General features: G+C 45.9%; 1 protein-coding gene across 1 annotated transcript; it reads left to right on the top strand.

The window, feature by feature from the left end:
* The first annotated feature begins 302 nt into the window (after window positions 1-302).
* Window positions 303-12,290, top strand: CCDC198 (coiled-coil domain containing 198). Its single transcript, XM_071425989.1, has 6 exons — window positions 303-486; window positions 4,139-4,215; window positions 9,558-9,644; window positions 10,672-10,770; window positions 11,205-11,370; window positions 12,082-12,290. The coding sequence occupies exons 1-6, from the start codon at window positions 303-305 to the stop codon at window positions 12,288-12,290; spliced, it is 822 nt and encodes a 273-aa protein (XP_071282090.1).
* The last annotated feature ends 235 nt before the right edge of the window (window positions 12,291-12,525 follow it).

The raw sequence follows: 12,525 nt of genomic DNA, 5'->3' as shown, positions 1-12,525 counted from the left end.
AGCTGCTTGAAGAAATACCTGCAGGCCAGCTGAGGTGGTGGCCTTGGTTGGAAATCTCTTGTAGGTAAAAACCAAAGTTTCTCCAGGCCTTGGCACTGGTTCCAGAGCTGCTTTCCCCTCTGTGCTCCCTGCAGGGGAATGGCTTGGGATGGGTCAATGTTTAACCAAGCTGGGAAGGACGTCTGTGGGAGCTGGCAGGGAGCTGGCAGGGCCCTGGGTGGCTCCCAGAGATCCCTCTCATGCTCAGGGAGGATGGTGCCTGAGGGCTGTCCCTGCTCCCCTCAGAGCCCGGCCTCGGCAGGATGGGCCTGAGCTCCTCCAGGGTGCCCAGGGTGGCCCCAGTGCCCGCCCAGGGGGATGGGCCCGCGCTGGGTGCCCTGCAGGGGCTGCCCACAGAGCCAGGCCGGGCCCCAGCCTGGGCACAGCCGATATTGCAGCTGGAACTGCCTCCTCTGAGGGAGACCCGGTACGGGAGAGCCTCTGCAGGTGAGGGGGCACGGCTGGGGCCTTGTTGGCACCTGGGGTCACCGGGGCTGAGGCTTTGCTGGCTGCTCTGGGGTGGGTGCAGGGAGGGCGGTGCTGCCTCAGCTGCTTTGTGCCGTTTCTGCCATTTCCAGTGAGAAGAAAATGCCCACAGCTTGTTTTTGAAATTTTAAAGGTTTAATAGTAATAAAATGGTTATAAGAATAGCAATATAATTAGAGTAATAATAATTTGGACAGTTTGGATTAGGACAATATGAGGCAATAAAAACAAAGAGTTACAGACAGTCCGGGTACCTTTTCTGGGCAAAATAAGCCCAGAAAAGGCCCCACATTACCAGAGGATTAACCTTTAAAAACAACAGCCTGTTGCGTATTCATACATCTCATGCATGATGCATAAATTCCATTCAAACACAGGATTCTGTCTGGGCAGTGTCAGCTTCTTCCTCTGAATCCTAACAGTGTCTTCAGGGCTGAGCGAGGCAGGAAGAAGTTCATTTCTCCTGGTAATGGAGCAATAAATTCTCTTTCTCTGAAAGATTCAGGTGTCCTGTGGCTGCTATCTCGCTGCAAGTCCTTTCTTTAGAAAAAAAGTATCCTGCATAGCATAGTTTCTATTTTAACCTTATATGATAACCTAAAACTGTATTTAACACACTACTTAATAAAATTAATACAGCATAGATTTCTAACATAACACATCTACTATTCATTTTAATATTTGCCAAAAGCCAATCATAAAATACGCATTTTTCACAGCAGGATGTTTCAGCTTTGGGAAAACTTATTTTTCCCCTTCCACTGTTTTGGAAAGTGTCTCACTCAGCAGAGCCCAGCTCCTTGCTCTCATCAGACACCCCTGGGAACAGCCCAGCATCCCCCTGGCCCCCCCTGTGACCCCATCCCAGCCCTGTCCTGCCCCTGCCAGGCACAGCTCTGCTCTGATCAGCATCAGACCCTGGCCAGGTAAAGCTCAGCACTGGGATCAATGACGAATTTCCAGGAGCAGAGGAAGGCAGACAGCCTGGCTGTGCTTCCCTACGAGCAGCCTCTAAACTCCATCCACTCCCAAATCCTTCCCAGAGCCCTGCATCCATCTGGAAGAGGAGGTGCAGCTCTCCACGAGGAGCTGGATGCTGACAAATGCTTCCCACAGCTCTCAGGGGAGTGTGAGGAGAAACATCCATGAAAACCAGGGGGGTGTGAGGAAGGGCGAGGCAGAGGGAGGAGGATCTGCACCCCCAGCACCCCCTCCCTGCTTTTCCATTCCCAAAAATCAATTTCTGACCCACACCAAGAGGTGTTAAGCACTGCTGCTTCACCAGAGGCTGGATATTTCCTCCTGGATCATTCATTGGGTGGCATCAGGAGGCAGTGAAAGCAAATGAACCTCTGGAGTGATAGCAGAGACATTCCCAGAACTGAGGTTTTGGGGAGAATACAAATCAGGTCTTGCTGTAGAAAAGCAGGTTTTAAATACTCCACGAGAGCAAGAACAACCAAATGTTCCTGTTCTGGGAAATTATCACCGAGCATTTAACAAATGCTTGTTAAAAAAGGTGTATTTTATTAAAAAATTAATACATGCAATCTTCCATTACTTTCCATTTTCAGAAACGAGATGAGTATGCTCAGGAGGACTTGAGTGAAGTATTAGCTCGAGCTGCTGTCTAAATAAGCAGGGCCTCCCAGAGAACTGGTTTTATTTGGTTTGTGAGGGTTCAGCTTGGCTTATTTGAAACCCAGATTCCTCCAGAGGGGAGGATCTGCTGCTGTTGAAGTGCAAGGGTGAAAAACAGGAGAACAAGAGCTACAGCAGGAGAACAGGAGCCACAAGGATGCCTTGAGCTGGGGTTTGGTGATTTGGGGACATCCAGCCCCCAGTGCCCAGTTCTGTATCTGCAGAGGATAAGGACAAATGTCCTGCAGGCCCCATGCATGGATAGGAGGGAGGGAAAAATTCAAAACAACCCCAAACACAAGCCATCAAACCTCATAAGGGAGAAATAACTTCCTCAAAGCCCTGCCCTTCACCTGGACAAGCTTCTCCTAAGGCACAGCCACCTCCCTGTGCTGTGTCCCTGTTCCCATCTCCATGGGCCACCTCCTTCCCTGTTCCTTTCCCCTCAGAAATTCCCTGAGGAATTTCCAGGGAAATTCCCTGGAATTATTGCCTCTATCTGCAGCACCCACTGCCTGCAGATAGAGGCAGTAACTCCCTTTTTCTCTAACAAGCTGCTGTTCCACCAGGTGCTCCCTGCAGATGAGGTTTGTCTCCAGAGGAGCCTCCTGTGCTGGAAATTTTTCCCTCAGGCTCCCATTCCTGCATGTGTGGGGCAGCCAGAGCTTCACTCCATGGTTAAACATTGCCAGGGCTCTGCAAAACATTTACCTGATGGAGGAGTCACCATCTCCTGTGTCCCAGCACCTCACAGGAGGAGGAAATTCCTCTCTCTGAGGGTGGTGGGGCACTGGCACAGGGTGCCCAGAGAAGCTGTGGCTGCCCCTGGATCCCTGGAAGTGGCCAAGTGTTCCAAGGATGGGGCTTGGAGCAACCTGGGATAGTGGAAAGTGACCCTGCCCATGGAAGGGAGTGGAAAAAAAAGATCTTTAGAGTCACTTCCAACCCAAACCATTCCATGATCCTATGGTTGTCTCCTCTCTCTTTCCCAAGAGCCCAACCTGGGGATCTTCCCTGAGGTTCAATGAAGTGCCCCATAAACTGATCTCCAAAATACTGCTTTTCTAGTTAAATATGACTAAAATTTGATTAAATTTGACATCAAAAAATATGATTAAATTTGACATCAGCTAATGTTCTTCCTGCACTTTATCCCCAACTCTCCTCTGCTCAGCCACATCTCACTGAGCTCCATGTGTAAAATGTCATTTGGGTGCACCAGGACAGTCTGTTGGGGTGAAAAGGTGGGATAAACAGATAAAATGTTGTGTGAAAGAAATACTTCCTGCACATGCAAGTATTTATTTGTGCAAGAAAAGAACAAAAGGGGCAGTGGTGTCCAGCTGAGAGCACCAGCACAGAACAGACCTGAGCCCAGATGCTGTCCAGGCCTCAGAGAAAGCCCTGCCCTAATAACTAACAGGGATCACTGGTGTGTGACACGTTCTTTTGGGCTGAGTTCAGGGTCTGGGAATGCACCCAGCCCTTCCCTCCTGCTGCTGCTGCAGCCCAGCCCTGCCACAGGCAGCAAATCAGCAGAGGTATTGCTCAGTCCCACCAAAAAATAACAATAATCAGGTGCTGAGCAGTAGGAAAAGACCCAACCTGCTGCCTGGGCCTGACTTTAACAGGGCAGGCAGCAGAGATCAGGGATTGCTTGGCCACTGGTGGTTACAGGGCATGGGATGAGAAGAATCCCTCACCCACCCAAACCCCAGGGGCTGGGAGAGGCCACAGGAGACACAAGGATGGTGATGGTCACATTTGGAAGCATGAGTGGCTGTAGAGGTTTTGTTAGAAATCACAGGCACACCCACTTTACTTCTGCAGCCAATAGAATATTCCATGTGTCACTGGAATACACAGCCAGGGACTTCAGTGGGACATGCCAAGCAAAAAACAGGGCACAAAGCTATTGCTGAGTGCACCTGATCACCCAAAACCAACTTCATCCATTTCTTCAACCTTTAAGGGCCCCTCTCTTGGAACACCTTGCCAGGACAGGATGGGACCAGCATCATCAAGCAGCACCCACCTCGAAGGCCTCAGGTAAGGCAAACTGAAATATTTGTCTCCTCAAGCCAGGTCTCACAAGCTCTTGGAGATCTATTTCACACCCAAGATAGCTCAGCTACCTCAGAAGGCATAAAATCAGCAGGATGGCTTCTGTAGTAGTGTTGGAAATAAAAAAGTGTTAATAAAAGGCAAAATAACCAAACTCTTTAAGAGAAAAACTGAGCCAGGTGCAAGAGGTTCTTGCTCTTGGTAAAACACTTCACAAAAGTGATTTGTTTCTTTGTTCTCTTCTTTTTTTTAGTAAATTGCTCAGGTGGGACTTTTTGGCTCTTGTCTAATGAGGTGAAGTCCCCCAAGTCCTATGAGGTGGCTTTTTCACTGAGGAGAGAAACTTCTGGGGTTTTTTCTTTTTTAAGGAGACAAAGGATGTTTTGTCACTCCATCAACAGGGGGGCACATTCCAACATCGAGTGTGGAATCTCCCTGGGAGCTGCTCTGATGGACCCCTCCCCGTGGGCTTTTTGGGCACAGGGACACTGTCACAGCACCAGGGGGAGAAGAAAATACCCTACAGCAAATACCCTACAGCAAACAAACACCCTACAGCAAATAAACACCCTACAGCAAATAAACACCCTACAGCAAATACCCTGCAGCAAATAAATACCCTACAGCAAACAAATACCCTACAGCAAATAAATTCCCTACAGCAAATACCCTACAGCAAACAAATACCCTACAGTAAATAAATACCCTACAGCAAATAAATACCCTACAGCAAATAAATACCCTACAGCAAACAAATACTCTACAGCAAACACCCTACAGCAGCACAAGGGGGAAGCCCTGCTTTTGGGTGATCACTTGTGTGCTCTGGAGACACCCAGCAAGGACAAGTGTCCCAGGGTGGGACATGGGGCCACCTCTGCTGGGATGTCCCATTCCTGCCCAAAACTCAAACCCCACGGCTGTACCTGACCTAACAGCCAAGATTTGCCTCCACACAAGGGCTACCCAGACATAACTAAAGCTCAGAAATACCCTCAAATCTGTATTTCTCTCCCCTGTACTTTGTGGTGGTTGTGAGGGTCCCCAGCATGAGGTGAGAGATAAGAATTTGACTCCATGTTCTCAGAAGGCTGATTTATTATGATATGATATGATACACTAAAACTAAACTAAAGAAAGAGAGAGGATACATCAGAAGGCTTCACAAGAGTGATGATGAAAGCTCGTGACTGACTCCTCAGTCTGACACAGCTGATGGTGATTGGTCATTAAGTAAAAACAATTCACATGGAACCAATCAAAGATGCACCTGTTGATAAATGATCTCCAGACCACATCCCAAGCAATCAGATAATTCTTGTTTTCATTCTTTTCTGAGGCTTCTCAGCTTCCCAGGAGAAGAAATCCTGGCAAAGGGATTTTTCAGAAAATATCATGGTGAGAGTACTTGGCATTGGTGAGGTTACAGCTCAAATCCAGTGTTCATCCATGGACATTTCTTCCTAATATCCAACCTGAATCTGCTTGGAGCTACCTGGTCTAGTGAAAAGGGTCCCTGCTCATGACAGGGTTGGTCCTTAAAGTCCCTCCCAACCCAAAAATTTCAGGTTTCCATGATCCTGTGAACAGTAAACCCACTGGAGCAAGGATTCTTTGCTTGAGACCTCCTTGCTGTGATTATGACCTTTTAAATGTAATAAAGAACAGAAGAGCCACCAAATGGGGTCACTTAAACCTGCTCCCCTCAGGGCTGTGGCTCTGGGTGACACTGGTGGCTTCAGAGCTCAGAGGTTGCCACCAGCTATGGGATAACTTGTCCCTGGGTCTGGTGGGATGCTGCAGCTGTGGCATCTGAACTGAGCCCTGAAAACACCCTGAAAACTCTGAAAAACGCCAATCACTTGTTTTTAAAATTTTAAAAGTTTAATAGTAATAAAATAGTTATAAAAATAGCAATGTAATTAGAGTAATAATAATTTGGACAATTTGGATTAGGACAATACGAGACAATAAAAACAGAGTTATGGACAGTCCGGGTACCTCTTTCTGGGCAAAATAAACCCCAAAAAGGACACACATTAACAGAGGATTAACCCTTAAAAACAACAGCCTGTTGCATATTCATACACCTCATCCATGATGCATAAATTCCATTCAAACACAGGATTCTGTCTGGGCAGTGTCAGCTTCTTCCTCTGAATCCTGATGGCATCGTCCTGCCTGAGTGAGGCAGGAAGAAGTTCATTTCTCCTGATAATGGAGCAATAAATTCTCTTTCTCTGAAAGAATCAGGTGTCCTGTGGCTGCTGTCTAGCTGCCAGTCCTCTCTTAAAAAAAGGATCCTACATAGCATAGTTTCTATTTTAACATTTTGTTATAACCTAAAACTATACTTAACACACTACTTAAGAAAATTAATACAGCATCACTTTCTATCACAACACATGGAATATTCACTTTAATATTTGCAAGAAGCCAATCATACAATATGCATTTTTCACAAAAACTGTCGTATGGAATCATAGTTTCCTTCGGAAACCTCTGACCAGCACGGAATTTTTAATTATTGATTTTATTTCCATCCACCGTGTGTTATTGAGATACTCATTGTTAACACTCACCCCAGGACACAGGCTCTGTCAATCCTACCCTGTTCTGCTGCTGCTCCTAGGGAGTGTTCCCAGCTCCAGCAAAAGCCTTTTTCATGTGGGAATACTCTCAAAGGCAGAGCAGCAGGATGATGTGGCCTTCTCAAGGACTTGGAGCATCTTGGTCAGAGAATCTTTCCAGACAAAAACCTGTTCACAAAAACTAAAGGGAAAAGTCACTTTTCCAGCCTGGGACAGAGTTTTACCCAGTCTGGGTTTTTTTGGCTTGCCCAGCGGGGCAGGGTGATGGGCTGGGGGTGTGGGAGGTTTTCTGCCTCCATCCCCCCTGCGCTGGTGGCCCCAGTGCCTTCCTGGGGTGATGCCAGCCCGGAGCACGGCTTGTGGTGGCACATGCTGCCATCTAGTGCCACCTTCCAGCTTCGTGTTTGGCTTTTTGGGGGGGTTTTGATGCTAAGAGATGTGCACTGTCATGTTTTCTGAAAAATCCCTTTGCCAGGATTTCTTCTCCTGGGAAGCTGAGAAACCTCAGAGAAAAATGAAAAAAATATCATCTGATTGCTTCTCCTGTTGTTGTTTTGCTCTTTGGAATGTGGTCTGGAGATTGTTTGTCCAACAGGTGAATGTTTGATTGGGTTCATGTGAATTGTTTTTACTTAATGGCCAGTCACCAGCAGCTGTGTCAGACTGAGGAGTCAGTCACAAGTTTTCATTATCATTCTTGGCATTCTTCTGTCTGTATCTTTTCTCTATTCTTTAGTATAATATAATATAATATAATATAATATAATATAATATAATATAATATAATATAATATAATATAATATAATATAATATAATATAATATAATATAATATAAATCAGCCTTCTAAGAACATGGAATCAGACTCATCTCTTCACCTCGTCCTGGAGACCCTGCAGATATCACACTTGGCACTGGGGACTAGGGGGGAATTCTTTTCATGACACTGATTTTCCCTCCTGCATTTTTACACAGATTCAAAATGACAGCTCAGGATTCAGAAGCAGTTCAGTGCAGACATGGCCCTTTTGAGTTGTAACTTTTTTTTTGTTAGGGTTGGGATTAAATGTGTGAGATGGTATTTTTTGTTTGGATTTACATGTTTATTAGTTTTTATTTATATTATAGTTTTATAAATTGTGAGTTTTATAGTATTTTATTTTAATAAATTTTAAAAATGGAGTTGTATCTGTTTTTTATAAGGTTTTTAAGGATAAATTGTTTAATGAAGAAATGGCACTTAAATTATTTTCATTTTTAACAATAACTAATTATTTGTGATTTGTAATGTGGACTTTTACATTTAATTATATAATATTACTTACACTTATGAAGAAGGTGAAGAAGAAGGACTAATTTTTGTTATAAAATGTATATCTTGTTTGCTATATATTTTAAATAATATATTTAATATATAATATATATTAATAATATATTTAATATATAATATATATTAAATATTAAATAATGAATATAATATTGCTATTTATGTTTATTATTTCCTATTTAATATATAAATATGAAATAATAAATATATATTAATTGTAAATCAAATAGATTCAATATAAAAATATTGAATAATGTCTAAATATTATTTTAATCAATATTTTAATATATATTTTGAAACTTTAGACCCTAGGTTTTCTACTATGTAATATTATACACTTTTATTTAAACTATATACTCATAATCTTAGTTATATTTTTTAATTTTGGAAATCTTCTCCATGGCCTCACGTCAAATGCAGTGTTCTTTTGGGGGTCAGTTCCTGTTAGCACAGAAAATCTAAAATTCTCAGTAACCAGGCTTCCAACATGTCCCCATTTATTGGCCACTTGTTCATAATCAAGGAGTTAATTGTGTCCCAAATAAAATATAAGTCATAAAAATATAATTTTTATTAAGCTGTACTGAGCTCCCCTCCTAGGAGGGAACTCCAGGTGGAATCAGCAGCCCTGGGAGTGTTCCAAAATCGTGTGGATGTGGCACTGGGGACATGGTTTGGTGCTGGACCTGGCAGTGCTGGGATAATGGTTGGGCCTGATGGTCTGAAGGGTTTTTTCCATGGACACCAAGCCATTGAATGACCCAGCAACACCTCAGAGCCTGGCATGACTTAAGGAGGCTCCTTGAGATAAAATCCATGCTCAGAGCTGCCTGTAGAGCAGGGCTCTGCCTGTTTTCACCTGCCACCAGAAAAGGAACTTTGTGCCTGTACTTCTGCACAGCTCTGCAGAGAGAGGCCTTATTTATTTAGGCCAATAAGAGGCCTTATTTATTTAGGCAAATAAGAGCTCTTATTTAGGCTGGACAGAGGGAATGGTGCTCCAAGTCTCCTCTAATTGGGATCTGCCCTTTGATGACCTGATAGGATTTTTAAGATGATTAAATTACACACACAGCTTTTCCATGAAGCAATCTGAGCTGTGGTTTTGCTTCACTCTGGTCTTGGATGGAGCTATGGGCATTGTTGGGGCTCAAGGAGAAATACCTGCAGGGATGGAATTACTGTCAAACTGGGGCTTTGCTGCCTGTGCTGAAATGTAAAAGGTTTCCCCAGTTTTGCCACTCCTGAAGGACCAAATGGTGCTCATCTCCCTGAGATGCCAAACTCCTCCCTGTATCCCAAGCAGCTGGGCCAGAATTGGAGCTGGAGGAACGTCAAGGTAGTTTCATATCCTGTTTTATGATCCTGTGGAATGAGCAATGCTAAATGTTATAAATACTGGACTTGCAGAGGCTTGAACCTGCCATCCCTCCCCAAGCAATCACTCCTGCGAAGCCCTGGAGTCAGCCAGCAGTGGCTGCAAGCCCAAAACCAAAGGTAAGTGCATGAGTTTGTGCCCTTCCCCAGGTCATTCCTGGCTGCAGGCTCCTTTCCCTCCCCCTTGGGGCACCCTGAAGGGCAGAGGTTGGTGTTTAACCCCTGGCTGTGCTCCTGTCCCTGGCTGAGCCCAGGACACTGAGCTGAAATGCTGCCGTGTGGGTGAGAGGATCCAAAATAAGGGGAAAGCTTCCTGATCTCCAGCGTGACAGTTCCCTGGATGAGATGGACCTGCTGAGCCAGGATATTTAATACTTCAGAGGCTAAAAGTATGAGAGGCATATTTTTAAATGAGTTATTTGAGCACCCATCACTTGCAGTTGGTGGGGAGAAGGGAGCGACCTCCTCGCTCTCCCTGACAGGAATTTGGAGCCAGGTGGGGCTCAGGCTCCTCCCAGGGAACAAGGAATGAGAGGAAGTGGCCTCAACTTGTGCTAGGAGAGGTTTAGATTGGATTTGAGGGAAAATTCCTTCACTGAAAGCATTGTCAAGCATTGAACAGGCTGCCCAGGGCAGTGGTGGAGTCACCATCCCTGGAGAGATTTCAAAGCCCTGTGGATGTGACACTTGGGGACATGGGTCAGTGGTGGCCTTGGCAGTGCTGGGAGGACAGCTGGACTCTATGATCTTAGATACCTTTTCCAACCTTAACAATTCCATAAGTCTGGTTTAAAGGCTGCAAACACTGTGTGCCACAAACAGCCCCTGCAGCCCCAAATATGCAAATGCCGTTCTTCCCTTTGGATCATGAGATTATCTTGGAGAACCAGCTCCAGGCAGTAACACCTGGGGGGGCAGAAGCACGAATACATCGTTTTAATGAAGTTTTTTCCCCTCCTGCCCCTGAGCTGTGGGATAAACTGCAAACACAGTGGAAATCTGTGCTGAATTCCTGCAAGTTGGCAACACCGGGAGATGCTGGCTGGATTTATCTAGGAGTGCCCGAGGGGTTTGTGAGCTGGTGGCTCTTCCTTTCTCTTTCAGAAAGTGCAAGGTGTATTTATTTGCATCTTTAAATACCTTGTAGGTGCTGGAGAAGAGGGGGCAAAGCCTGAATCTCCTCCCTGGCAGGAGGCAGCACTTGCACAAGCTTCAGATGCTGGACCTGACCCGCAAGCGACGAGAGGTAATGCCAAGGTGGATTTGGGGAGGGGATGGGGGTCTCTCTCCCATGGGCCAGGAGGCTTCAGACCTTTTGCTAGGAATAGGAAATGAAGCTTTCCCTGAGTCTTAGGCCGAGGGCTGGTGGGGAGCATCCCCAGGCCCCTGTGATCAGCAATTACCTGTGATTTTTCCGACGCTGTGCCCTCATTTGGCCATGACTCACAGAGAAACCAAAAAATCCCTGTCCCAGTCATGTTCTGTCATGTACCCAGTCTGGCAGATTCCATTTGCTCGGGTTAAACTACTCGACTGTGCAATTATTTCCAGGGCCAACGCCCTAACGCTGTGCCACGTCGAGCTATTAAAGCACATTAAAACACATTAAAACACATTAAAGCACATTAAAACACATTCGCGCCTCGGCTGCTTGTGTTGACAACTCATTTGCAAACCCAGGCGGAGCTGAAGAGGAATCTCCACAGGGAGGCGAAAATCAATAAGCAAAACATCAAGGAATTCAGCCCCAAGGATGTCCTTGACGCTCCCCAGAGGGGTGACAGCACCAGCAGCCCGGACCCCATCCCTGCTGGGCACAATCAGCGTTTTCCTGAAGACGACTCTGGTAAGTGGAATAATTTTCCAAGGCGATGCAAAACTCACCCGCCCTCCTAAACGTCATCAGAGAAATTTCCCTGTGCAAGATTCTTCCACTGCTCCACCTCCTGCAGTGATGAGAAGCAGCTTCAGGGGGGAAGGGGCTGTGTTTGCAGGACAAAGCACTGGAATGCTCCAGAGAGCTCTCGGGGGTAAGTGTGACACTCACTGAGGCTGATCACTTTTTAGGTTTAGGGTTTTTCCCCCACTGTCCCTACAGAAGTGGATCTCAGCTACCTCTGCATCCTGACCTGTCCAAGGGATGAGCCCTGTCCAGCTTTGCCTGCAGGTGAAAACCTTTGGCACAGATTGGGAATGTGGAAGGCTGGAAGTGCTTAAATCAGTGAAAAACTCACTGAAGGTGCAATTCCACCAGGAGCAAGGGGAACAAACCTGGCTTCCTATTCCTATTCCCTTGTGGCTCTCCACCTCAGCTCTCTTCCCTTCTCTTGGGGATAAAGCCATATTGCCAGACTCTGTAATTTCACCAAACATCATCCTGAGTGTGTTACACCTCCCCTGCCCCAGACATGGGCTCTGGTCTTACAGGGAGCCCTCAGGATTTTCCTTACCTGCTGTCCACAGCCATTCCCAGCTCAGCTCCAGGTGACTGAGCAGCTCTGCAGCTGATATTTTATTTCTGATATTTTATGATATTTTATTTTTTTCTCACCCCCAGGACTCTGCAGGGCTGAACCCTCTCCAGACAGGAGGGGGAAGGTTGACCTGTGGTTCTGCAGGGAGCCACGGACCAGGGATCTGTTCTGGGACTCCTCCAGCACAGACTCAGAGGAGTGGGAAGAGAGGATTCACCACAAACCCACACTTGTGAGGACCAAGACAGAGAGAATTTCCCTCTTTGATGACTTCTTTGACAGGGATTTCTAGTGGCATGTGCCAAAGAAACAAGCCCCAGCTCTGGAGGGGCTGGGATCCCCCCAGCTGGATGGGCTGGGGCTGGAGACAGTGAGTGTGGAGGAGTGAGGAGAAGATAGGAAAAGGCAGATATGTCACAGACATCTTTTCACTAAAAATCCTCTCTTAGGATTTTTTTCCTTCTGAGAAGCTGAGAGACCTCAGAAACAACATGTAAGCAATGGTTATCTGCTGCTGGGGAATGCAT

Source organism: Agelaius tricolor, unplaced genomic scaffold (genome assembly GCF_023055355.1).
Source record: "Agelaius tricolor isolate 1412-34295 unplaced genomic scaffold, bAgeTri1.0.p SCAF_5, whole genome shotgun sequence".
In the NCBI taxonomy this organism is placed as follows: Eukaryota; Metazoa; Chordata; class Aves; order Passeriformes; family Icteridae; genus Agelaius; species Agelaius tricolor.
This window is presented reverse-complemented; position numbering and strand designations above follow the sequence as displayed.

What these genes read in the sequence shown, in the direction of transcription:
- CCDC198 (XM_071425989.1), top strand. Translation starts at nt 303, where the DNA reads ATGGGCCTGAGCTCCTCCAGGGTGCCCAGGGTGGCCCCAGTGCCCGCC. An exon ending in GTACGGGAGAGCCTCTGCAG is followed by an intron (nt 487 to 4,138) that starts GTGAGGGGGCAC and finishes TCAACCTTTAAG; the next exon opens with GGCCCCTCTCTTGGAACACC. An exon ending in ACCCACCTCGAAGGCCTCAG is followed by an intron (nt 4,216 to 9,557) that starts GTAAGGCAAACT and finishes CTGGACTTGCAG; the next exon opens with AGGCTTGAACCTGCCATCCC.